Here is a 26,137-nt window from a genome sequence, read left to right as displayed (position 1 = left end):
GTTACAGTGAAAGAGGTCTGAGTGAAGCTCACTGTCAGTTCTTAGCAGTGCACAAATTGATCTCTGACCATGCAAGCACTGATATAAACGTAACAGCACTAGTAACTTCATTTTTGTCTACTCAGTTTTTATGCGTATGCTAGATCTCAACATGTACATGTGTAGTTAATGATCTTTACCAAATTTTATTAACATAATGGCCTCAGGCCCAATCAATTAATCGAGGCTAAAAACACATTTCACATCACATTTCTCCAGACTCTACTGCATGTTTATCAAATGAAGTCATGTTATAAAACTGGGGGGCTTACAATATCGTTGTTATATCTATGCAATTGACTAATGTGCCTGAGGATAGTAATAAGTTGCTTATTATTATGCCTCGGTGCGCATGCGCAAGCGAGGTATACGGTAGTGTGTTTGTGTGTCTGTGTGTGTGTCTGTGTGTGTGTGTGTGTGTGTGTGTAGACCGCTACAGCTGCTCAAGGATGAATCAAGTGCAAGTTAGAGTTTCTATAGGCTTCTAGTCATGTTTACTTGGATTTTAATTCGTGGATTTGCAAAATAATGCTTTGTTCTCGAGTTATGCCTACTTGGAATGCTATTGCAGCCTTTTCAGAAGAGTCCTTAGCAAAACTTGTTCACCGAGTGTTACTACTCTACTTAGTAGTTAGCTCTGCATTAGAAGGCTAGCTATTGGTAGCTGCAAGAGTGAGCAGAGAACTGCAAGGCTCTGCTGACTTGCAGCCATAATTTTAGACTTGAACTTTTGGCATCGATTGTTTTTGACAACAATCATGGTCCATCATTACCCACTATTCGGTTGATTGCATCAATGATTGCATGCAGCAAAATTAAAGATGTTCATCATGATAATTATTAGCCTCGATCCCAGGCCGAGTTTTCGCTTTTATAACGGTTAGGCGAACAACTGGGCCTGGTACTAGTTGTCTGCGCATGCGTCAGTCGTTTGTCAGATTCTGACGAATGGATATTCTCGTTCACTTTCGTGACATTTATATTCGTGTACTATCGTGTACTAGAAGTCAGTTCCCGTTTTATCATTATTGGAATGGCTCTTAGCTGAAGCTTCTCTCTTCTCTGAAGCTTAGAAAACATTATTCTGAAGACTGAACAACAAGGGAAAAGGTATAAAGCTTTGTCAAGCTTGTTAAGGTCAGATATTTTTGTGTGGGCCCTATGCTATCATGTCAAGTCGTGTTCATGTTTGGTATTAAAAGATCTATAGTATCATCATTAATATGGTGGATCAAGTGAAGAGTGTGAGCTAGAGAACTTGGTGCTGCCATCATCAGCTCGTCGACAATGACACTATAACCTGTTTAATACGAGAAATTTAATATGTACATGTATAAAGTAGATCTACACGTATTTTGAATGTCTACTTCTCTGTACAGGAGCAATGGCTACTATCCAGCTATCCCAACATTGTTCCTCTTGGCCATACTAACGGACAAGACTGGACAGTTTGAGGTAAGGGTTTAACCGTGTTTGGTTCTTTAATATTGTCCTATACTTACAGGACTGGAGTATGACCTGATCGTTCGAGTGTTGCTGGGTAGCTCAGAGGCATCAAGAGAATCTACGTTTTCTCAAGCAAAGTTTAACTGAGTTACAAGTTGGGGCCTAGAATCAGAGAAGTCCAGCAGCCTGCTAAATCGTTGAAACGTAATTTGAAGGCATTCAATCATCTTGAAGTTGCCCTGGGTCACTGTAATCGTGCTGCAACACAACTGGCAACTCCCCAGGCCCTTGTGAAGCAGCTCCCTATGTGCATCTTTTGTGTACTCACTCACTCTGTGCATTTTCTGTGTACAAATTTCGATTATTGATTTATTAAATATCTTTGCCGACCACAAATACAATGAAAATTTGACGCATGCGCAGACAACTAGTACCAGGCCCAGTTGTTCGCCTAACCGTTATAAAAGCGAAAACTCGGCCTGGGATCGAGGCTAGATAATTATAATCAATGTGTGTATAAAAGCTAGCTATGCTCTGCTAACTTGCAGCCATAATTTTAGACTTGAACTTTTGGCATCGATCGTTTTTGACAACAATCATGGTCGATCATTACCCACTATTCAGTTGATTGCATCAATGATTGCATGCAGTAAAATTAAAGATGTTCATCATGATAATTATAATCAATGTGTGTATAAAAGCTAGCTATTAGTAGTTTTATGTTATGTAGCTTTGGCACCTCCACCGAGGCATCAGCACCCGCGGTGCTTTCATTTTAGCAGCTGCTATAATATCATTAAAGAGTGATACATACAAACTGTAATTAACATTTGAGCACCTTAATACAAAAACAGGTCATACTGTGGATGGGTATAAACAAGATACGATTTTTTTGTCACCGTGACACGTGTCTCTTAGTAACTATCTACCGTATAACGAGGAAATTAGATATGTTCAGCGCTTTAATTTGACGATTTGGCAAACTTTACTAAATTAATGTTTTCCAGTGGATGCGTCATTATCATAGTAGCCACGACTGAGACGCCAAATTAAAAACGCCAAAATTTAATGGCTCATTCGCTAATATAATACTCCCCACATTTTCCCACATGTATACAGAATTAGGTGGTAAATAATGTCAGCCATAAATCCTGTAATCTGATTGGCTAGAGGTAGTATTCTTAGAAAATTATGTAGCAAAAAATGAACAGTTAAATCTGATTGCTATGGCTAGAGACTCAGGTTGCTATTATCTAAAAATGCTTAGACACTAGCTGCTAGGAAGTTTCCACAAGATTCAGAAGCCCTCAGGGCTTGTAGAACCCTCACTGCATCAGGGATACTACAACCAGCCCTTGGGGCTTCTAAATCATGTGAAACTTCCTAGGAAGTTTCCAGAATCCTCAGGCTTAGAGTAGAACCGTCACTGCATTCGGGATACTATAAAAACGCCTTTAGGCTTTTCAAACCATGTAGAAACTTCCTAAACAGTGTCCAACTATTGAGTATAATTATAGATAGTAAGGTTCTTGGAGTTGCAAACTGTGACTTTTGTTGCATTGCCTTAATTTCCTTGCATAGCAAATATTAGTCATGTCAGCGAGGTGCAATGCACGTGGTAGCTGTGGCGGGTGACCCTCTCCGCTATACCAGTATACAACCACTCAGTACACCTTTTAATAAGATGGGTAAATTGACATCTTATTTCATTTGCTGTATTGCATTAACTATAATCATGTACACTGACAACAAACAGCATGCATGGACGACTTCAAATAAAACTTCACACTATATAATTCACCGCTAGTATAGTATTATATATAAGCGGTACTAGGTGAAAAAAAAACTATGTTAGTAACTGTACTTCAAGGCTTTCCTGTGAGCGTGAAAAATATTTTAGGTTATAGTTCCGTGCCATTTAATTGTCACTTTCAAGCGATCCAGCAATGTACAACTTCTCTGAGCCGAATTCAGATGCAGCAGTCTCAATGGCTTCATCTGTCATCATACTATAATTGTGTTTGCTGAATCTAGAGTGAATTGGCTTGAGCTGAACACCACTCATCAGATTCTTGCTCTGCAAAAAAATTGAAATTTCACAGTTTGGCATGCACACTATATTATGTATAAACAGTGTAATTTCTAACTTGAACAATGGAAACGAGCATATAATATTAAAATACACTCCATGCAATAATGCATTCTACTTTACTTAATAATAGGCGATCCACCTGTCTAGACTCTAGTAGATCTAAATATACCGGATTGTTTTTTCCAGAGGCAGTTGATACAACGCTATCCATTCTCTTTCTGCACTGCTTTAGGAAGTTTGTAACCTAAAAATTTGAAGTGATCTATAGACATAAAAATGCTAAAAAATGAAGCACACACCTTTTCACTCCTGAGCACATGGAAGATGAACACAAACAAGCCTTGCAGTGAGTTAAAGATAGAGAACAACCATGCAAACACAATAGTGCTGCTGTTGACTGAGAGTAGACCAAACACCCAAGTCAGTCCGAGCAATGGAAGGAGAATTACAGTGGCCTTGAAGAGTTGTCTGCACGCATATACAAGCATCGGGATCAACGTGTTACTGAATGATGCATGCATGCATGCATGAGAGTTGACACACTCACGAGAATAACTTTAAAGATTCCTTTTTCTCACTTCGTTGCATGGTTGATTTTCTCAGATTATAGACACTGCGCAAAGCAGCCAAGAGGAAGAATATATTCACCTGTACAGGTATAGTCGTCTATAAAGGTCAACTTAAAATAAACTGATGAGTGTACTCTCAAAAACTGGCTGCTATACACAATTATTTGAATAGACACTATAATCCAATGCATTGCAAACTATATATAGAGATCTCACCAGAACAACTAGTAGCATTGGTACAACAAATGCCCATATGGCTCCTTTATCACCGGCACCAACAGCAATCCAACAACTGAATGTATAAAGGAGACGAATCAATATAGTTAGTTGTAATAATTACATGAATTCTTTTGGGGGAATTAAGCACTGTATATGTTGTAAGATGCATGCAGTTATCTATATATTTAAAACTTACTATTCTTCTGTGCCATACTGGTCATGAATCAGTCCAGCAGATATAGCCACTGGTATCACTGGAACAACTGCAAGAAACATATACCCAACACACTCGACATAATGCTATATATATAGTCATCACGTCACATGCGTGCATGAATGCATAAATAGATAAACCCTCCAGAGGGGTATAAGTAATTCACACATTTGTTAAAGAACAGCCACAAACACAAGGTTGTCTTCTTTAGTGTGCTCAAGGGCTGACAGTGCATGGGCAAGAAAGGACAATCTTATAGCTGCAGTTAGCCTCGTTCCCAACCGAGTTGTCTCTAAAATAATGTAGATTGCCAACTAGTATTTTTCATATATTAAAGAAAAATCGGCCTGGGAACGAGGCTAAGCTACAGTATGACATGTGCAGTATATTAGTTTAGCCAAGCATGCAGTAAAAGTGGTTGCTTATACGCACATACTATAATATGCATTCATGCATGTACATACAGTATATGCATGCATCGTGCACAGTATAGAATCTTTAATTACCCCATCCAATAATAAAGAATATCCACCATTTCTTGGATATTCGGTTGAAGACAAGCACCAGCTTGAGATAGAGCATGATTCCCTCACACAGCATCCAAAAGCACACAGTAGTGAACAGGTAGTGAAGGAGAGCAGCCACAAACACACACGCTCCCTGCAAGTGATGGAGAATTAAATCAATACTGTATAGACTCTCGCTAATCTGGCTCTCTGAATTATGGTCACCTCGATATATTGGTCGTTTCGTTAGGCACGGGGATTGCTATAATTATAGCTAGATTAATACTGCACAAAACTCACCCTGAAATGCGGCCACCTCACTATTTTCGTATACACTAGTCAGTTCTAACAGCCCCAAACCAGTTTTATTAATGGGATACATATAACAATATATGATGTTAGGGTGTGGTTTGGCAAGAACCACAAAATGAGACATTGGTTCAAGACATGTACGCAAATTAGTCACGGTTACTTTTTCTGAATTCCGGCCACCTTGCTAATGTGGCGAAACTTCACTGTCTCAAGAGTATCAGATCAAGAATCTACATAATAGTTTGACACAGTTTAGGAACTTTCTAGAAGCCCAAATGGCTGGTTGTAGTATCCTTAACGTAGTGAGGGTTCTACTAGCTAGCCCTGAGGGCTTCTATATCATGTGGAAACTTCCTAAACAGTGCCTAAGCATTTTAGATCATAGCAACCATGAGTATATCTATAGCTTGAATGTTCTTATCTAATCTTTGCTACATGATTGTCTAAGTAAGTACATGATTTTCTAAGTTGGATATAGCCTTTAGCCAATCAGATTGCAGTATTTATGGCTAATGTAATATTATGTGCCTGCCACTACATGAATGTCAATACATTATGCACTCATGCATGCACTATACAGCCGATCAGTATGATTATAAATTATAGAGATAGGGATACGATAGACCAAAAACAAAGTACGTGTTGAGAGTAAAAGGCCAAGTCGCGGAGGGCATGCAACTCACTATTAGTCCAATGTGCGAGCACTGAAAAACTTTATTCGACCTATTTATAGCTATTTGCTACATGTACTTAACACAAAATCAGACACATCTATAATCTATTTTTAGATGTTACTGTACTTTTCCAGTAAATTCTACCGCCCACTTACAGTTTTTGCTCGCAAGCTGTTGCATGCCCTCTTCTCTCATATGCCCTTGGTATAACTTTTACAATCAGGCAAGAATTGTGATATTATAAAAGTATACTGACATATATATCTGCGATCTTATTTTTGCAATGCCATAAGCACGCAAAGTTCGCATATACACATAATTATATAAGATTTGCTCCTAAATATGAATTTCAGCATGCATGTTGTCCATTACTGTACCAGCTACACACAATGCTGCATAATTTATAGATACACAACTCAAGTGACACCTTGTTGGCCACAGCTGTCTCTACTCCTGACAGGAACACCACGTAACCAAGGAGCAAAGAAATAGACAGGTTGAGATGAATGAAGTTATGAACCTTGGTCAGCAGCTCTTTTCTAAACATCAACAGCACAGTAAGGTTTTATACATGTATGCAAAGCTGTATATAATAGTCCTTCAATAATTACCTCAATGTCAAGAAATAGAAGATAGACAACAGAAGAAAGAAGATGGAGATGGAACAACCAACATAAGTCACCACCGATAGAGCAAAGCTGATCTCTGGAGTTGTGTCCTACGAAAGAACAAATGTAATTACAAAGAACTGATTCAAGTAAATTAGTTCGCTGCATGCATGAGGCTCACATTCAGTGCTCCAGTGACATCCACTAGAACAGCAAATGCTGTGAAATGACTGCTCTCACACACGATATTATATACTCTCATTTGCTCGTCTTCATCCACACTGACTGTAATCACACCTTCCGTGGACCACGTGCTGTTGGCCGCATCACTGACAAAAGACAACAATAAACATTAGAAGGACATGCAGCTCACCTAGAAACACTCCAAAATACACATCTTGCATTTTCGGCTACTTCATCTGCAGGGAACTGCACACACAAGCATGAATTAGTTTGCTTCTAAGTTCAACTGACTCTTATTACCTTTTGGGTGGTGAATCTGAAGGTTGCCTGTGCCTGAGAGTTAGTTAACTTCACATTGGAGAAGACTTGACTAGAAATAACCTGTGATACTGGTCTGGTCGTGTTCCTGTGTATATAAGCATACAATGAGACCGAGCAGAACATGACTTAGTACTGTTGATAATATACATTTCAAGATTGGTTTTTGGAAGAAAATCCTCCAAGTTGGAAAATAGAATGTTGACTGCTGTAACATTCCCATCTGAAATTGGGACAAACATGGATAAACAAATTTTGGTTACCACCAAAATTTATGATATACCTAGAGCGCCTCTCTCCATAAGAAGAGCAGCTGGTATCACAGTTTGGGCTGAGCCTGTTTCTTCACTGACTTCGACAACTTCAGGAAAGATAATGTTATCCAGACTAGTGGTGTCAACTTCAATTGCAGCTAGCACTGCATGGACGGTAAATGCAAATATAGTAGCTTCAAATCAACTATAATTTATCTAGTAAATGGTGAAGTACGCATACCGATGTTCTGTCTCACAAGTGTGATCTCCGTCATGTTGCCTGTATCCACAGCTTCACTCCTCAGTGCCAATGACACATACTGACCATATAACTCTGCACTCAACAGCAATTGCTGACTCTCAGCAGCAGAATCCTGGGAGTATATTTGCATGATTGTCAGTTAATTATCTTTGTTGCCTTTTGACCTCTGAGATCAAAGGAAATGCAGTGCCAATATATGGCATATTGCATTGAACCCATGCAGCCACCTACTACTTCAAATCATTGCTTTTATAGGGACACACTCTCCATAAGACATTTGTGGCTTCAGGAGTGGTACGAAGAGTCAACAAATCTACAATCAATCTAGGCCAATCAATTGCTTGTAGCACTCATAGCCATGTAATAACTATTGCATATCTGTGTCTGTTCCATTAATTATACCATTTACCACTTGTAATCTTTCCCATCCTTCTGTATTCCTCTCTTCCAGAACATTGTTGAGAACGTTCATAACTTCCTGCAAGACACAATTATTTAAACAAAATTAAAGCTTAACTGATATATAGTCTTACTTCACTGAAATTAAGAGAAGACATGGGACTAGCGGTCTCAATGTTTTGAACGAGGTAATTCACACTTGACTTGACGATCGTATTAGTAGTGCTGAGATCTTTGGGAAATATGGTGGAGTCTCCTGTTGCATTTACACTAGTAGCCTTCGCAAGAGAAACAAGAAGGTTGTCAACTTCATTTTGAGATGCATTTTTCTGAGATGCATTTCTAGAAAATAGTTCATTTGCCTGAATGGGGAAATAAAAACTATATAGCAAATGAAAGATCGTCATGAACGATAATTATATTGACTTTTGCCACTATTTATAGTATATCCTGCCTCTGACATGAAGTTGGAAGATTACATTGAGTGAGTTGCATGCCCTCTTCTCTAAAAAGAAGAGGGCATGCAAGCCTTTGATGATATATACACGTGCAATGTATACAGTACGTCCTATAGATGACATACATTCGTGTAATAGGAAACCATTAAGCTACGCCCCTGTACGGTGTGTAGTGTAGTTGCTTACTCCCCTTCATGTACTCCTGGTTGCATATTTATTTTGAATGTGCTGTGCAATCATGTGTTTACCTGTTACATTGTATGAACACTGTTTAGCAAATGCCAAAGTATAATACAGTAACTACAAGAGTCTCACCCTGTCATTAAGTGAGCTGATTACTTCCCTAGTGCAGTTATCAATATTCACTGCTTCCCAGACACCACCCAGTGTACAGAAACGAGTCACAGTCCCTATAATTGCATGCATGTACATCAACACACAGTCACATGGAATAATATAGTGATACCTAAAGTTGTTCCATTTCCATTTTGTGGGCATTGCTGGGAATAAGAAAAGCCAGCCACAGTGGCAGGGAAGACAAGCCCCCATACAGAATCACGTTCAGCTTCACAAACCACGCCTATAGAGAAAATTATAATTATAAGCAAAAAAACATTTTCTATCAGTTGCTACGACGAACGAGTATTAGTTGGGCGGAGTACAACCAACACGAATGCTTATGCATTCGCGTTGGTTTGACTCCGCTCGACTAAACGAGTATGAGGATGCAATCTCAAAGTCCGGCAGCCTCGCCTGTGTAAAGATTGGATATGAACTATATAGTCTAAACACATGCAAGGTCACACTAGTCAAGGCTGTTCTGGTACTTCTTAGGTTTGTTGGACCAGGCACCACTGAACATCAGTAAAGGGAGGGAAGTAAAATTGCAGTCACATTAGCAATATCAAGATTACCATCATCGTTGATGATATTGATGGTTGCTTCCGAGATGTCTGCAGTGGACAAACTAAATGTGATAGCAACTCATACACACACATCACACTCCTACCATCATCATCCCTGACTGTTATTGTTGTTTGACTATTTCTTCCAACAGTCACTCTTGAGTTGAAACTGCTCAACACAACAGTGTACACTGGTATTGGAGACGTTCCATATATATCATCATCTGCCACTGTCAGTTGTATACACGCCTGAGTGTTTGGGTTTGAGTTAGCCGAGAAGGTTGCAGAGTCCGATCCTACGTGATTAGAGCAATCACACAAAGACAACAGTATAGTTTACACACCTCCACTCCAAGTAAACACAACAGTGATGGGTACACTTGTTCCACCAAATGGACTGACCAGATTAGCACACACCTCAACCACAGCACCCTCAGTAGTTGTCATGGGAGGAGTGACCATGGAGACAACAGCATCTACATAGATTTTAATGTAATCTCTTTAATTCTGAATAGTCTCACCATCATCATCGCTGACTGTTATTGTGGTTTCACCAATCCCTCCAATAGACACTCTTGAGTTGGGGCTTGAAATGCTCAACACAACAGTGTACACTGGTATTGGAGACATCCCGTATATATCATCATCTGCCACTGTCAGTTGTATACATGTCAGAGTGTTTGCGTTTGAGTTAGCCGAGAAGGTTGCAGAGTTTGATCCTACGTAATTAGAGCAATCACACAAAGACAACAGTGTAGTTTACACACCTCCATTATTCCAAGTAAACACAACAGTGATGGGTACACTTGTTCCACCAGATGGACTGACCAGATTAGCACACACACCAACCACACCACCCTCGGTAGTTGTTATGGTAGGAGTGTCCATGGAGACAACAGCATCTAATTATAGCAATAACAAAGAAACACCATATCATAGGTTGCTTTTTAGTCTCACCATCATTATCGTTGATAGTCACCATTGCCACTGTGTTTGTCAAATCTAATCTTCCTTGATTGGTAACCACTAAACTTTTACTGAGAGTAACAGTCTCCATCAACACTGGACTTGTTTGGTACACATTGTCATTGGTAACTGGGATAGTCAGACACTGGGTAGCCCCCACACGAGAATTGGAGGGGAAGGTGAAGTCATCTATAAAGAGAGAGAAGTAAAATAATCGAAGACAAAGAGTTGAATCGAAAATCAACTCACTATTATTGAGTGCTATAAATATCTCCCTCTCTGCCCCTCCTGCTGGAGAGTCTAGTCTAGCACACACTGAGACATCACCATCTCCTTCATTCTGCACTATAGTTGGGTTCACTAGCGATACTACAGCTCCTGTAAGAACAAGGTTGTGAACTCTACCATCACCTCTGCAACTAATGGTTTGTACAAAAATATTATACCTTCATTATCCATTACTGTGATAGTTGCAGTACTTGGATCTGTCAACACAATATCTGACGAAGTGGGGTTCACAAGAGCAAGATTCAGTGTAAATATCTGACTATCAGCTTCATAGATGGCATCATCCGTAGCAGTAACCATCCAGCAATCAGTAGTAGTGGTGTCAGTCAGATGCAATGTGTTTGTAGAAACATCAAGTCCTCCTATAATTATACGTTCATAATCAAATTAACAGAGTGACTGCTTACTTGCTGGAGTGACTGATAGTCCCATCTCTACACTATCTCCAGAGTCCAGTATCGCCATCACACACACTGACAAACTGCCTCCCTCCATTACTGTCTGAGATGCACTGCCACTGCTAAAGCTGACTGTTCCAGCTGCACTGCACTGACTGAGAGTGCATAGCAACATCGCAATCACTCTCTGAGTTACGGGTGCCATCATATCTATGATGCCAACACACTGAGTAATAGTAACCAAGCAAATAATGAAAACAGTAGATGTGATATATATGCAGTTGGATACGATACTTTAACCAAAAGTTTGCATTCCAAAACTGTACAGAAAGTGAAAACGATATATGCTATGACTATAAATATACAACACAACACATTAATTTGTTTGCATACCTGTAAGGCTGTTATCATTCAGGATTAATTTACAAGACAGTCAAGAGATGCTAAAAGAACAATCAAAATTGCAGTTTTCACAACTAAGTTCTTAAAATAGTAGCTAGAACTTTAATAACTCTGTTTTACAGTAGTGCTTAGTACTATGGTTTATAATATAATAGCAATCATCTATTAATCATTAATGCATATAATTATTCATTGTATGACACAAGGAAATGCTACATTTTTACATCAGGAGAGGTGAGGTATTGAATGAGCAAATTTATTTTATTGGTTTATTTAGTAAACAGTATCAACAGTGAAATGACAAACTAACACTTGTTGATTCTCAAGGTTGCTGCTCCTGAGCTGGGATAATAGAGTCCAAAGAAGCTAAAAAAATACTGAAGCTATGGCTTTAAAAGTTAAATCATGTCAGTTTCTTGCACTATGCTGTCTTGTCTTCTCAAAATTGTTTTGCAGTTTTGTGGGTGGGGCTCTCCAGCATGATCTCATCATACTGAACATGCACATGTTGTCCCACTAAAACAACAGTAGTCGATAATGGGCGTGGCATCTAACTCTATCCTATCCCTAACCCTAACCTAGCTATATAGAGCCCATTATTAACTTTCGTTTCAGGTTGCTTCGTTTTAATGGCGTCTCAATCGTTTTAGTGGGACTACAGCGCCATGGCAGGAAGCAACTGCATGCTAATAATAAATCTCCGGTCATTACAAAATGGGCTAAAGCCCTTATTTTTTTGGCCCAGAAATTTTTTTGGAAGTTGGCATAAGAAGGTTTTCACGGATTTAATTTTTGCAGAATAGTAGCCTTTTTGCAGCATGCATATATATTAAACTCAAGTATAAATTTGCGGTACATGTTTAATCTCAGCAAAAACCGTGAACGTTTATATCCTCAAAATATACCCGCTATACGGTATAATAGACAGCTACATTAATTGGTGTAACACTATTAGCGACTAATATTATAGAACTTTACGTACCTTTCTTTAATACCTGCGTCTTTATTCATCTTATTCTCTACAAGATAAGAAATTAAACAGAATAATGTTTCACCATGCTTGTTTGGGTAGTAGCTGTTGAATCTTCTTAGCTCTATAACAAAAACAGAGTCTGGTAACAATGGAATTGTCTAATAATATTTGTGCAGTTTGAAAAAACTCTGAAGAAACATACACCGTGACATAGTTGGATACGAAAAGAGAAAACGCTTCAACAACATAATTATTTGTAAACTGCTCAATTGGAGGGATTATCATCATGAATGGGTCTCCCACGCCATCACTGTCTCTACCATATGCATACTGTGCGACCAGTACTGGAGAAGTGGATTCAATGCTACAGAAACTGTTAATAGGGATTTCAAATTCTCTGAAACTCCCTCCACTCTGTAACTGGAATTCACTGACTGATACAACAGTGTTACAGTTCACAGCTACACTTGCTGCTCGGGTACTAAGAACACGAATACGTTCACCAGAAGATCTGCCCTCGAGAGATGCTACGAAGAATTTTGAGCCCCATGTCACAGTCGGAGGCACTTGTTCAACCAAATGATCACACAAGCGTCTATTGTGAGGAACTTCAGCACAATCAGATCCACTAAACACAGACAAAGGTTTGGAGCTAGTTATTCTTGTTCCTGTGAGATCATTATCACTTTCAATCTGATAGGTTTCCAATGTTATTGTTAAAGAATTGAATTTGACAACAGTTTCATTTTCACAAGCCACCTACAAAATCACACTAGGATCGTTACTACTAATGGTGTCATAGGAGATTCCATAATATTTGTATTCATCAACTGCCATTTTAGAACATGGTAACGCTAAATAAGCATCTGTAGTTAAAAAAATGAATACAAATGATCGTTTCCGTCGGCTTCAACAAGGATCCCCTTGTTCCTTTCATTAACAGACAAAACTACAAAACTGGATCGTTTACCCTAGTTGAAGAGTTGAAACATTCCCACTGAATTTAATTGGAGTGACTGAAATTAACAGCACTTGACTCTGGATTTGTGATATAAGCAATGACAACTCGTTTATTATAATTTGACGAAAATTTCTTGGGAAATCAACCACGAATTTTTTGCCAGCACTTGATGAGGTGTCATCTAGGATTAATGAACAATTCAATTAAGGTTTATATGTAATAATTTTAAATAATGTTATTAATCCCATATTGCACTCTTAGCCATACTACTAATTGAGTGCCCATTGCATATACACGGGACGCAACACAAGGTAGCTCAATAAGAATTTATATAGACTACAAGAATTCAATCTTACCTGTAATTTGGGCATCACAAGATGTTGCAAATGTGATTATGATTATTGTCAATGACAAAGTAGATCTAGCAATTCTGTAGCTCATTTTTTTAGCAACTGGTTGATAACAGATTATCAGTGAGGCAACAATGCTCACTAGGTCTAGGTTTAAATAGTAGCCAGGCTAAATCGCAGAAATTCAAGCCCCATCTCCCTAGATATACTATAAACAACCCCCCCACTGACCGTATTCTAATCAATTTTAGGTTCTTGGCTAAAGTTTAGACTTTTTCACAGCGTCAAAATGCATTAATTGGTTTCTCCTGCCTTGCATGGGCTATGATATCGATATTATTATACAACCATGCAGGAGTGCATAAATAGGAGTATCGGATCAACGTATACTATAATTATATATAAGATTGTATTATTGTATTGATTGACTCTTGTTATGATGCATGCATGCATATACCACAGGCAGGCACTTGAACTTGAACATTTTATGAGAACAACAATTTGAGAACCAGAATAATTATATCTTAGGGGAGCTCCCTCAACGGGAGTGCATGGGATACAAATACCGGGAACACCCGGGGGTCCAATGATGTTGAGTCCATCGTAACAATCATCAAAACTATGTATGTTAAAAAGGTGACTAAATAGTACACATCTAATAATCATGTACAATGACAATTAACAAACAGTATAATGCATACTTCAATACTTCAAATAAAACTCTGCACTATATATATACAATTCACCGCTAGTATATACAGCGGCACTAGGGGAAAAAACAAACAAACTAATAGCTGTGCTTTAAGGTTTTCCTGTGAGCGTGAACAATGTTTTAAAAGTTAATATAGTTTCCTGCCACTTAATTGTTCTCCTTTTCAAGCGATCCAGCAATGTATAACTTCTCTGAGCCGAATTCAGATGCAGTTTCATCGACTTTAATGGCTTCATCTTGCATGGTACTATGATCATGTTTGCTGAATCTAGAGTGACTTGGCTTGAGCTGAACACCACTCGTCGGATTCTTGCTCTGCATACAATAGATATTTCACAGTCTGGCACTATATAATTATATTTCTAACTTGAAGTACAATGGAAACGAGCATATACACTCCAATAATGTATATAAATTATACTTTATAACAGGAGATCCACCTGTCTAGACATTAATTTAAGGTATATAGATCTATGTGTAATTATATACCAGATCATTTTTTTCTGAGGCAGAAGTTGATACAACGCTATCCATTCTCTTTCTGCACTGCTTTAGGAAGTTTGTGACCTAAAAATTATAAGAGACATAAAAAATGCTAAAAATGAAACACGCACCTTTTCACTCCTGAGCACATGGAGGATGAATACGAACAGGCCTTGCAGTGAGTTAAAGATAGAGAACAACCATGCAAACACAATAGTGCTACTGTTGACTGAGAGTAGACCAAACACCCAGGTCAGCCCGAGCAATGGAAGGAGAATAATGGTGGCCTTGAAGAGTTGTCTGTATGTATATACAAGCATTGGGATCAACATGTTACTGATGAAGAGAGTTGATAAACTCACGAGAATAACTTTAAAGATTCCTTTTTTCCATTCCGTTCTATGGTTGACTTTTTCAGTTTATAGACACTACGCAAAGCAGCCAAGAAGAAGAATACATTCACCTATACAGGTATAGTTGTCATAATTATAAAAGTCAACTTAAAATAAACTAATGAGTGTATACTCTCAAAAACTGGCTGCTACTATTATTTGAATACACTATATACAATTATATATATATAATCCAATGCATTGCAAGCTATATAATTATAGAGATCTCACCAGAACAACTAGTAGCATTGGTACAACAAATGCCCATATGGCTCCTTTATCACCGGCACCAACAGCAATCCAACAACTGAATGTATAAAGGGGAAAAATATATTATCAAGTGTAATAATTACACGAATTCTTTATTGAGGAAGCGCTGTATGTTGTAACATGCATGCATGCAGTTGTTTAGAATTTGGAGATGAGGTTCCACTGAATTATTAATTATCTATAAAACTTACTATTCTTCTGTGCCATACTGATCGTGAATAAGTCCAGCAGATATAGCCACTGGTATCACTGGAACACCTGCAAGAAACATACCCAATACACTCAACAGAATGCTATATAGTCATCATCACACATACATACATGCATGCATAAATGGATGAACCCTCCACCCTGCTTCGAGGGGCATAACTAATTCACGTATTTGTTACGTCTTCTTTACTGATAGTGCATGCGCAAGAAAGGACAAGCTTATAGCTGCAGTTAGCCTCGTTCCCAACCGAGTTGTCTCTAAAATAACACTTCAGGTCGCCAACTAGTATATATATGTTTCAACTTAGTTCTAGTAAAAAAAACTTGACCTGGGAATTAACGAGGCTAAGCTACAGTATGACATGTGCAGTATATTAGTTTAGCCAAGCATGCAGTGAAAGTGGTTTCTCATGCACATACTGTATAATTATTATTATCGGACAGCGAAAAATAATTATTTTGGAAATTGTCCGGGTATAATTGGAACAGATTTTTATAGAGCATACAAAGTGTCAGGAATAAGTAGAACAAGCAAGCAGCTGCATGCGAGCTAGCTAAGTTTAACAGAACAGTGTGCTACTGAATAGTTGCACTAGCTATCTAAAACTAGCTCTCAAAGCTATCTAACTGCAGCACTCTAAGTCTTACTTGCCGTCTATGAATGAAACTCAACTTTTCAAGATATTGTCCGGATATTTAGAACAAATGTAATATTAAAGCACTGGAGTGTTGTCCGTTGTATTAGAACAACGAAAATTGCCCAAAAGAGTGTCCGGGGTAATATTAGAAGTGTCCGATAAATTAGAAGATATACGGTACTATAATTATGCATTTATGTACATAATAGTATATGCATCGATCGTGTAAAATAGAAAAAAGAAATCTTTAATTTACCCCATCCAATAATAAGGAATATCCACCACTTCTTGGATATTCGGTTGAAGACAAACACCAACATGAGATAGAGCATGATTCCCTCACACAGCATCCAAAAGAACACAGCAGTGAACAGGTAGTGAAGGAGAGCAGCCACAAACACACACGCTACCTGCAAGGAATGAAGGATCAATACAGTATAGATCTACTCTTGCTAATCCGGCTCTCTGAATTATGGTCACCTCGATATACTGGTCGTTTTGTTAGGCACGGGGATTGCTATAATTATAGCTAGATTAATACTGCACAAAACTCACCCTGAAATGCGGCCACCTCGCTATTCCGTATATACTAGTCAGTTCTAACCAGATTTGTTTAATGGGATACACGTAACACAAATATATATATGAGAGTAAAAGGCCAAGTCGCAGATCCTACTGCATATACATGCAGTAAACGTTTGGAACAACAGTGAACAATCTTTGTGAATGAGCCAAATATGATATCTGTATAACTTTTACAATCAGGCAAGGATCGTGATATCATATAAAAGTATACTGAAATAGGTATCTTTGATCTTATAAGCAAATTATAAGGCTTGCTCATATAATTATATACAGGCTTGCTGAATTTCGGCATCTATAAATGACTGCCACAGCAATACACATGGCAACTGATACACAAAACCTCCTTTTTTTCAGCTCAGCTCTCCATTCTCTCATGCACGTTGTTCGTTAAAGTTTTAAGGTAAACTGTAACAGCTATACAATACTGGAGAGTTTATAGATATACAACTCAAGTTATACACCTCACCTTGTTGGCCACAGCAGTTTCTACTCCTGACAGGAACACTACGTAACCAAGGAGCAAAGAAATAGACAGGTTGAGATGGATGAAATTATGAATTTCGGTCAGCAGCTCTTTTCTAAACATCAACAGCACAGCAAGGTTTTATATACATGTATGTAAACCTTCAATAATTACCTCAATGTCAAGAAATAGAGGATAGACAACAGAAGAAAGAAGATGGAGATGGAACAACCAACATAAGTCACCACCGACAGAGCAAACCTGATCTCTGGAGTTGTGTTCTACAAAAGACCAAGCATATATAAGTAAATTAGTATTTGCCGCATGAGGCTCACATTCAGTGCTCCAGTGACATCCATTAGAACAGCAAATGCTGTGAAATGACTGCTCTCACAGACAATATTATATACTCTCATTTGCTCGTCTTCATCCACACTGACTTTAGTCACACCTTCTGTGGACCACGTGCTGTTGGCCGCATCACTGACAAAACAACGATAATTGTGGTAATTCAATTTAGACAACAATAAACATTAATTAGAAGGACATGCAGCGCTCACCTAGAAACACTCCAAAATACACATCTTGCATTTTCGGCTACTTCATCCTCAGAGAACTGCACACACAAGAATGAATTAGTGTTGCTTGTAAGTCCAACTACCTTTTGGGTGGTGAATCTGAAGGTTGCCTGTGCCTGAGAGTTAGTTAACTTCACATTGGAGAAGACTTGACTAGAAATAACCTGTGATACTGGTCTGGTCGTGTTCCTGTGTATAATTTTATAAGCATACAATGAGACTGAGCAGAACATGACTTAGTACTGCACATTTCAAGATTTGTTTTTGGAAGAAAATCCTCCAAGTTGGAAAATAGAATGTTGACTGCTGTAACATTCCCCTCTGAAAATTGAGACAGACATGAATAAACAGATTTTGGCCTGGTTACCACCAAAGTTCATGAAATACCTCGAGCGCCTCTCTCCATAAGAAGAGCAGCTGGTATCACAGTTTGGGCTGAGCCTGTTTCTTCACTGACTTCGACAACTTCAGGAAAGGTAATGTTATCCAAACTAGTGGTGTCAACTTCAATTGCAGCTAGCACTGCATGGACGGTAAATGCAAATAATTATATTAGCTTCAATCAACTTTATAATTATATCTATAAATCTTAAAGAAGTATGCATACTGATGTTTTGTCTCTCAAGTGTGATCTCCGTCACGTTGCCTGTATCCACAGCTTCACTCCTTAGTGCCAATGACACATACTGACCATACAACTCTGTACTCAACAGTAATTGCTGACTCTCAGCAGAAGAATCCTGAGAGTATAAATTGTCAGTTAATTATCTATATCTGTATTTGTACCTCTTGTAATCTTTCCCATCCTTCTGTATTTCTCTCGTCCAGAACATTGTTGAGAACGTTCATAACTTCCTGCAAGACACTAAATAAAAGGGATGTTTTATTTAACTTATAGTCTTACGTCACTAAAATTGAGAGAAGACATCGGGCTGGCAATCTCAACACTTTGAACCAGGTAATTCACACTTGACTTGACGATCGTATTAGTAGTGCTGAGATCTTGGGGGAATATGGTGGAGTCTCCTGTTGCATCTACACTAGTAGCCTCCGCAAGAGAAACAAGAAGGTTGTCAACTTCGTTCTGAGATGCATTGTTCTGAGATGCATTTCTAGAAAATAGTTCATTTGCCTGAATGGGGAATAGAAAACTATAGCTGAGGAAAATGGTCATAAACGTTATATTAGTATATCCTGCCTCTGACATGACATTGGATGATTACATTGGGTAGATAGTGAGTTGCATGCCCTCTTCTCTTTATAAGCCTTTGACGATATTATATATATACGTGTATAATATCAGTACGTATAAATGACAGTGTATGTATTCGTTAGTGTAAAGTACTACAGTAACTACAAGGGTCTCACCCTGTCATTAAGTGAGATGAATACTTCCCTAGTGCAGTTATCAATATTCACTGCTTCCCAGACACCACCCAGTGTACAGAAACGAGTTGCAGTACCTATATATACATGCACATCAACACACAGTCACATGGAATGATAGTGATACCTAAAGTTGTTTCATTTCCATTTTGTGGGCATTGCTGGGAATATGAAAAGCCAGCCACAGTGGCAGGGAAGACAAGCCCCCATACAGAATCACGTTCAGCTTCACAAACCACGCCTATAGAGAAAAACCATAATTATAATCAAATTGAAGCAAAACGTTTTCCATTCAGTTGCTACGACCATGAATGAGTGTTAGTTGGGCAGAGTCCAAACAACACGAGTGTTTATACATTCGTGTCCATCCAACTAAGCGAGTATGAGAATGTGGCAATAATTTATTATCAAAGTTCGGAAGATTGGACCCGAACTGCTAAACACATCAATTTCAACCAGAAGGTATAATTATAGGTAGAGTATAAACTACCAAATTTTGTCAGACGTCAATAGTCGTCTAAAAGCGCGTATAATGCACGAACAAAACAAGATTGATTCTAACTAACTATAACCACCAATAGGTGGCTATGGGACTACTAACCAGCGAAATTTGGATGGGCCAAGTCTCTTCCAGTCGGAACTGTGATCACTAGAAAAACTGTCCAATCAATCGATTTTCGGCGAGTGTAACCTATGTCCATTTTGCGAGAACTACACAGCTAGAGTTAACTGAACACACTGGGCTCAATCTAGATAGAAGTAATGTGAGGGAGGTTGTCGGGATGATCAGCGGCAATCAACAATTGTCCAATAAAAGCTGATTCAGATATCTCAGCAGAATATTGAGGGAAATCAAAAGAAGTGAATCATCACTTCAACCACGAAAGTATTGCACTAATCTGAGGGAGCACGAGGAAGACACTCCACTTCACCTGCTAGCTCTAAGCAAGACGATCTCTCACTTAAAAACAAAAACCGACGTTACATTTGCAATGTATTTTCAGCCCAAACACAGCGACTGGCATAGTCCACCATTTTTCACCCAAAACTTCAAGATGGGCCTTATTGTTAACCCTAATGGGAGTGGGTGGTGGTCCTCTCCTGATATTCCTCTGTCTCCTGGCAATATGGACACTTCGTCCTACACTGGATTGTTCAGCCATCCTACCTTATCGTACCCTATCATACATAATTATATATATATATTGTTACCACTACCTATATCATTGCCAATCTTACATATTACTAATACTCCACAGCCATTACTTGCAGGAATACAGTACTTTTACACATGCACGAACGCGTACATGAAGGAACCACGTGATATAGTCTAGTATAAGTATGAGTTTCTATTTAAACACTCACTTACCATTACAGACGACTTCATCTGTTCCAGACAATGAAGCCATAAAGCCATTCAAGCAGCTACAGTTGAACTGTTCCCTGTTATTCAAACAAATAGAATTTTGACCACAGTTGCATTGTATGGGAGATAATTTCATGCCTCCAGGGTAACCATAAGAATTAGATCTGCTGAATCCATACACTGAAACACCTAGAGCTGCTGAGCTGTTTTGATGGCGGATAGAATGTGCTCCAGTGGACACACTCGTTCTACTTATATGGCCACAAACCTCTCCACTTGAACAGACAACATTCCTCCAGCCAGTAACAATGGAATTGTCTAATAATATTTGTGCAGTTTGAAAAAACTCAGAAGAAACATACACCGTGACGTAGTTGGATACGATAAGAGGAAACACTTCAACCAAATAGTTATTTGTAAACTGCTCAATTGGAGGGATTATCATCATGAATGGGTCTCCTACACCATCACTACCCCTACCATACGCATACTGTGCGACCAGTACTGGAGAAGTGGATTCAATGCTACAGAAACTGTTAATAGGGATTTCAAATTCTCTGAAGCTCCCTCCACTCTGCAACTGGAATTCACTGACTGATACGTTAGTGTTACAGTTCACAGCTACACTTGCTGCTCGGGCACTAAGAATACGAATACGTTCACCAGAAAATCTTCCCTTGAGAGATGCTACGAGGAATTTTAAGCCCCATGTCACAGTCGGAGGCACTTGTTCAACCAGGTGGTCACAAGGCCTTATACCTTGAGGAACATAAGCACACTCAGATCCACTAAACACAGACAAAGGTTTGGAGCTAGTTATTCTTGTTCCTGTGAGATCATTATCGCTATCAATCAAATATGTTTCCGAACTATTGAGTGTTATTGTTAAAGAATCGAATTTGACAACAGTTTCATTTTCACAAGCCACCAGCAAAATTACACTAGGAAAGTTACTACTACCGGTGTCATAGGAGATTCCATAATATTCGTATTCATCAACTGCCATTTTAGAACATGGTAACGCTAAATAAGCATCTGTAGTACTTGAATAAAAAGATATCCCATACAAATTGATGTTTCCGTCAGCTTCAACAAGGATCCCCTTGTTCCTTTCATTAACAGATATTACCTCAAAACTGGGTGGAACGATTACCCTAGTTGAAGAGTTAGAAACGTTTCCACTGATATTAATTGGAGTGACTGTGAAATTAACAGCACTTGACTCTGGGTTTGTGATATACAAAGACAACTCGTTTTGTTCTGCAAATACATAATTTCTTGGGAAACCGATTACAAATTTCTTGCCAGCACTTGATGAGGTCTCATCTAGGATTAATGGACAATTCAAGGATTACATGCATAATAATTATAGACTACAAGAATTCAGTCCTACCTGCAATTTGAGTATCACAAGATGTTGCAAATGTGATTATGATTATTGCCAATGCCAAAGTAGATCCAGCAATTCTGTAGCTCATCATTTAATAGCAACTGGTTGATTAAACAGATATACAGTATAATATGATTTTCAGTGAGGCTAAACTTTACCAATGCTCACTAAGTCTAGGTTTAAATAATAGCCAGGCTAAATCTCTGAAATAATAACCCCCCCCCCCCATAGATCAATACTATATAAGCCCCCCATATGGTGGGTGCCTCTATTAATTGGATTTATGTTGCCCCCCCCGCGCCCCACCCCCCTGACCACCTATACTGCATGTAGGGGTTGGTAGATTATGCTAGCATAATTTTGAGGTACATTTTGGTGAGAATTATGCATGCTGGCATAATAGGCACATTTATAACAATTATGAGAATAATAGGCAGGTTTCACAGAAATACAGGTCAGTATGAGTCATAGTATAAACATTTTGGTTATCTTCTGACCTTGCAATTCGTGTTAATATATATAGAGTCACGGCAATTATTTATAGTTTGATGTTACTTGTGCAATAACATGGGGCCTATGTTGTGTTTTAGAGGGAATAATGTGGGAATAATAGGCAATTTGAAAAGAATAATAGGCTGTTTACTTGAGCATAAAAGAATAGCATAATAGGTAATAAATTATCTCGAGCATAATCTACCAACCCCTAACTACATATGTCTCTCCCGTCAGAAGGCTGGAGTTTAGAGAAATGTTTGCGCTAACTATAATTATTGGCATAGACCCCACAGTTTGTCATAGCTATACAAAAATCATTTGAGTCGATACTTGAGAGGATCACCTGCAATAATACGACAAAGCACGGCAGCAATAATTACTTCACAGAGAGATATTTGTTAAGCGCCAAGCTTTCAAAATCCTAAAAAATGTGACAATAATGCTGAAGTTAGAAGATGCTCTATGCTTTTACTGAAGATTCTGCAAACTCCATGCAGAAAGGTTAACCATCTTTTAGGTACTGTATGATCTCTTCAGCAGGGTAGACTAGCTAGCAGTGTTGCTGTATGCACATTAGGACGTGCACTGTCTTGCAGTCAGCTTGCTCTTCAGCTCCAACATGCAGTCTGAACATCCACTCTGAAAAGCATTTCATATCTGCATGTCGTTCCATATTCCGTTCCATATTCCATTTTCATCCATTCCACATTCCTTTTACCCACCTGGAGAGCTGTGTCATTAGCTATATAGGAATGCTTACATTGTAATCACGAGGTGATCTATGTATTATTTTCGATGGTTTGACATCTATATGGGATTGTACTTTTGACTCTCCACTAGGAAAACCAATTAAAGGATGCATTTACTAGTAGCCCTTGGAGAGTTGTCATAGTGCTATATAGTAGCCCTTGGAGAGTTGTCACAGTGTCGTTATCTATATTGAAACCAAATGTCATAATTTGATGTGATTAAATGTTTTGCTCTTTTTCTGTGTGCAGTGTTTGGGAATGTATATTTGTGACGGTGGCTGGGTTCGTGGTCATCTTCTTGGTGGGCAGTTACAATGAGCCGGCCTTCCCTCACGCCATTGTCGACATTGTACTCACCACTCTCATGATTCAGCAGTTCTTATCAGGAATAGTGTGAGCACTATAGTTGTATGTATGCTTGCCTTGTGAGATATGTAGCAATAGAAGTGAGTTGAATTCTGGCTCAGTGAAACATGTCAATTGTGGTCTCCCAATAAGCAGGTCACATGCACCCTCTATATAATACAACCATGCATGCATGCTCTATATACTCCAGTATGTGTTTATATATACCTGTGTGTAGCAGACCACCTCTTTATTACAGCCATTGTTTTAACCATAATAAAATGCACCTCGTACTTGTATTCCAATGCCATGCAGCTATTAAGCAACTGAAGGGAGATCAAGGATTGCAGATCCAGAGAAGCCAATTAAGGACCTCAAAGGTCACTTTGAGTCTCAGCATGCACTCACAGATATGCAGTTCACAATCTGAATATTGATCATTGTTATGTGAATTAAATGGCTATTGAACTTTCTGTTTACAACATGAGAATTATAGTTTACCTACATTTTAGGGAATGTTTTGCCACTTTTATCTGCATTAGGCCCTCATAAATTATGCTTTTTTTCCACCCATTATTCTATTCTTTAATTCTTGAAAAATGTGCCTATTATTCTCATAAAAAATCCTCTGATTTTTCCCAAAAAATGTGACATAACAAATTAAGATGTAGAAATAAACACAACACACAACTGACTCTAGACATAATTAATGTATCGTGTTATCTCGCTGAATTAAACTGATCCATAATTAGGTATTCCTAAAAGGGCAGCTGATTAAATATTCACCTTAATATAATTAATGATCCTTACCAAAAAGGGACATTGATGCCCAATTATTCTTTAGACACCTATTATGCTAAAATTATTCCGAGCATAATTTATCAGGGCCTAATCTGCATGCTACAATAATTATTGTGTTGGCTTTACACCTCCTTTTCCAAGGTGACTCTTCTTACCAATGCCCCCCTGATTGTGTAGGCTGTGTGGGTGGGTCTGGGGGGCACCTGGCTGTTGGTTGTGTTTCTTGTGCATGAGTACAGTCATGTGTCTACGGGTTGCAAGATAGCTCACAGAGGACAAACGCTAATTTTTATTGAATTGATGTTCCTAATACATGCAGTGTTGAGCACAGGTATATACAGTCCATCCATCCATGCGTAGTGACATGCATGGATGGACTCGGTATAGTTGTCATGGTATAGGTGTGGCCGTAGAGACAACAGCATAGAGCAATACCTTATAAAGAACACCATCATATAGGCTGCTTTTAGTCTCACCATTATCATCATTGATGGTCACCATTGTTATACTGTGTTTGTCAGATCCAATCGTCCCTAATTGATTACCAATATATTTGTACTGCATGAGAGTAATAGTCGCTATCAACACTGGACTTGTTTGGTACACATTGTCATTGGTAACTGGGATAGTCTCTCACCTGTGTGTGCAGAGAACACGATATTGGTGTTGTAGATGCAGAGTAAGATAAGAACTCCTCCACTTGCTGTCGTGAGTCATGACACCCATTGGGTAGAACTGCAGATATTAAAGTTGTATCACTCTAGTTATCTATAGACAACTGTATAGAAAATGCAATATAATTATACATGTACACATCTAATTACAAGTACTTGACCTGGAAGTTATATAGTGGTGCACCATGCAGTCATTCATAAAGTGCAGGAGTTCAGTTTATTACACACACAATACACACACTAATGAGTTGATCTTTACCTGTGTGCACTGGTACTATAGATGGTGAGTAAAAGCTCCTCCACTTGCTGTCATGACAGCTATACTGGCTAGAACTTTAGATATCACAGAATGCATTGTAGCTAATACTGAAAGGGATTACCATAGCAATACATGCAGCACTCCATAGCTATCAGTACATGTATATGTACACACCTATATAGACAATGCTTCCTAGAATGGACAGACTTAATTGTGCAATCAGATTTGAAAAGAGAGTGCATGGTAAGCAACAGTCAATAATTTCAATCCCACAAATCACGATTATTCCGCTACCCCCTCGTCCCATGAGCGAGGGTGACCCCGCCCACTCTACCCTAATCCCGCCCACCCCACCTATTCCACACCATCAGCCCTATGGATACGCCCTCTCTAACAGACCACCACCTGATGGACAGGGAACACTTGTATGCTCATGCTACTAGTAACAGAGCACCACCCTCAGAATCAAACTCTGAACAGTATAGATTTGCAATTTTCATTTCAAAATAACATTTTTTATATGACAAAAAGAACACACATACATT

At 38.7% G+C, this 26,137-nt stretch overlaps 2 protein-coding genes and 1 long non-coding RNA gene across 4 annotated transcripts in view; 1 reads left to right on the top strand and 2 right to left on the bottom strand.

The window, feature by feature from the left end:
• Positions 1–11,582, bottom strand: part of LOC135343223 (adhesion G protein-coupled receptor L3-like) — a 35,040-nt gene extending 23,458 nt beyond the window's left edge. Inside the window, exons 1-29 of one of the 2 annotated variants that reach the window (XM_064540225.1) lie at positions 11,504–11,582; positions 11,120–11,320; positions 10,871–11,074; positions 10,674–10,802; positions 10,416–10,613; positions 10,226–10,360; positions 9,980–10,177; positions 9,803–9,934; positions 9,563–9,754; positions 9,468–9,506; positions 9,020–9,133; positions 8,869–8,963; positions 8,230–8,457; positions 8,106–8,174; positions 7,676–7,808; positions 7,464–7,598; positions 7,331–7,403; positions 7,163–7,268; positions 7,053–7,108; positions 6,861–7,008; positions 6,683–6,789; positions 6,499–6,610; positions 5,086–5,239; positions 4,562–4,628; positions 4,363–4,438; positions 4,125–4,225; positions 3,877–4,045; positions 3,747–3,821; positions 3,315–3,562 (exon numbers count right to left, since the gene is read on the bottom strand). In XM_064540225.1, the coding sequence (XP_064396295.1) occupies positions 3,404–3,562; positions 3,747–3,821; positions 3,877–4,045; positions 4,125–4,225; positions 4,363–4,438; positions 4,562–4,628; positions 5,086–5,239; positions 6,499–6,610; positions 6,683–6,789; positions 6,861–7,008; positions 7,053–7,108; positions 7,163–7,268; positions 7,331–7,403; positions 7,464–7,598; positions 7,676–7,808; positions 8,106–8,174; positions 8,230–8,457; positions 8,869–8,963; positions 9,020–9,133; positions 9,468–9,506; positions 9,563–9,754; positions 9,803–9,934; positions 9,980–10,177; positions 10,226–10,360; positions 10,416–10,613; positions 10,674–10,802; positions 10,871–11,074; positions 11,120–11,318 (3,603 nt within the window). In that variant the 5' untranslated portion in view covers positions 11,319–11,320; positions 11,504–11,582 and the 3' untranslated portion in view covers positions 3,315–3,403. Of the gene's footprint in view, positions 1–3,314; positions 3,563–3,746; positions 3,822–3,876; positions 4,046–4,124; positions 4,226–4,362; positions 4,439–4,561; positions 4,629–5,085; positions 5,240–6,498; positions 6,611–6,682; positions 6,790–6,860; positions 7,009–7,052; positions 7,109–7,162; positions 7,269–7,330; positions 7,404–7,463; positions 7,599–7,675; positions 7,809–8,105; positions 8,175–8,229; positions 8,458–8,868; positions 8,964–9,019; positions 9,134–9,467; positions 9,507–9,562; positions 9,755–9,802; positions 9,935–9,979; positions 10,178–10,225; positions 10,361–10,415; positions 10,614–10,673; positions 10,803–10,870; positions 11,075–11,119; positions 11,321–11,503 lie in introns of those variants that run through there. The other variant, XM_064540218.1, reaches the window with a different exon arrangement.
• On the top strand, positions 880–1,898 carry LOC135343338 (uncharacterized). Its single transcript, XR_010397135.1, has 3 exons — positions 880–1,364; positions 1,419–1,494; positions 1,544–1,898. It is a non-coding gene; the product is annotated as an uncharacterized LOC135343338 (long non-coding RNA).
• A 2,864-nt stretch (positions 11,583–14,446) lies between the features above and the next one.
• LOC135343237 (adhesion G protein-coupled receptor L3-like) lies at positions 14,447–22,477 on the bottom strand. Its single transcript, XM_064540235.1, has 21 exons — positions 22,273–22,477; positions 20,883–22,205; positions 19,641–19,754; positions 19,496–19,590; positions 19,032–19,259; positions 18,914–18,982; positions 18,735–18,867; positions 18,515–18,649; positions 18,376–18,448; positions 18,211–18,316; positions 18,110–18,165; positions 17,885–18,032; positions 17,724–17,830; positions 17,553–17,664; positions 16,758–16,911; positions 15,845–15,911; positions 15,615–15,690; positions 15,354–15,454; positions 15,123–15,291; positions 14,998–15,075; positions 14,447–14,823 (listed from the first exon to the last, which is right to left on the bottom strand). The coding sequence occupies exons 1-21, from the start codon at positions 22,358–22,360 to the stop codon at positions 14,656–14,658; spliced, it is 3,600 nt and encodes a 1,199-aa protein (XP_064396305.1). The 5' UTR covers positions 22,361–22,477; the 3' UTR covers positions 14,447–14,655.
• Between the last annotated feature and the right edge of the window lie 3,660 nt (positions 22,478–26,137).

Source organism: Halichondria panicea, chromosome 1 (genome assembly GCF_963675165.1).
Source record: "Halichondria panicea chromosome 1, odHalPani1.1, whole genome shotgun sequence".
NCBI lineage: Eukaryota > Metazoa > Porifera > Demospongiae > Suberitida > Halichondriidae > Halichondria > Halichondria panicea.
Note: the sequence above shows the minus strand (reverse complement) of the source record. Positions and strands in the feature narration are given on the sequence as shown.

Coding starts and splice junctions, on each gene's coding strand:
- LOC135343237 (XM_064540235.1), bottom strand. CDS start 22,360: ATGATGAGCTACAGAATTGCTGGATCTACTTTGGCATTGGCAATAATC. Junction 22,206..22,272: donor TTGTGATACTCAAATTGCAG/GTAGGACTGAAT, acceptor CATTAATCCTAG/ATGAGACCTCATCAAGTGCT. Junction 15,912..16,757: donor ATTCCTTATTATTGGATGGG/GTAAATTAAAGA, acceptor TGTTTCTTGCAG/GTGTTCCAGTGATACCAGTG.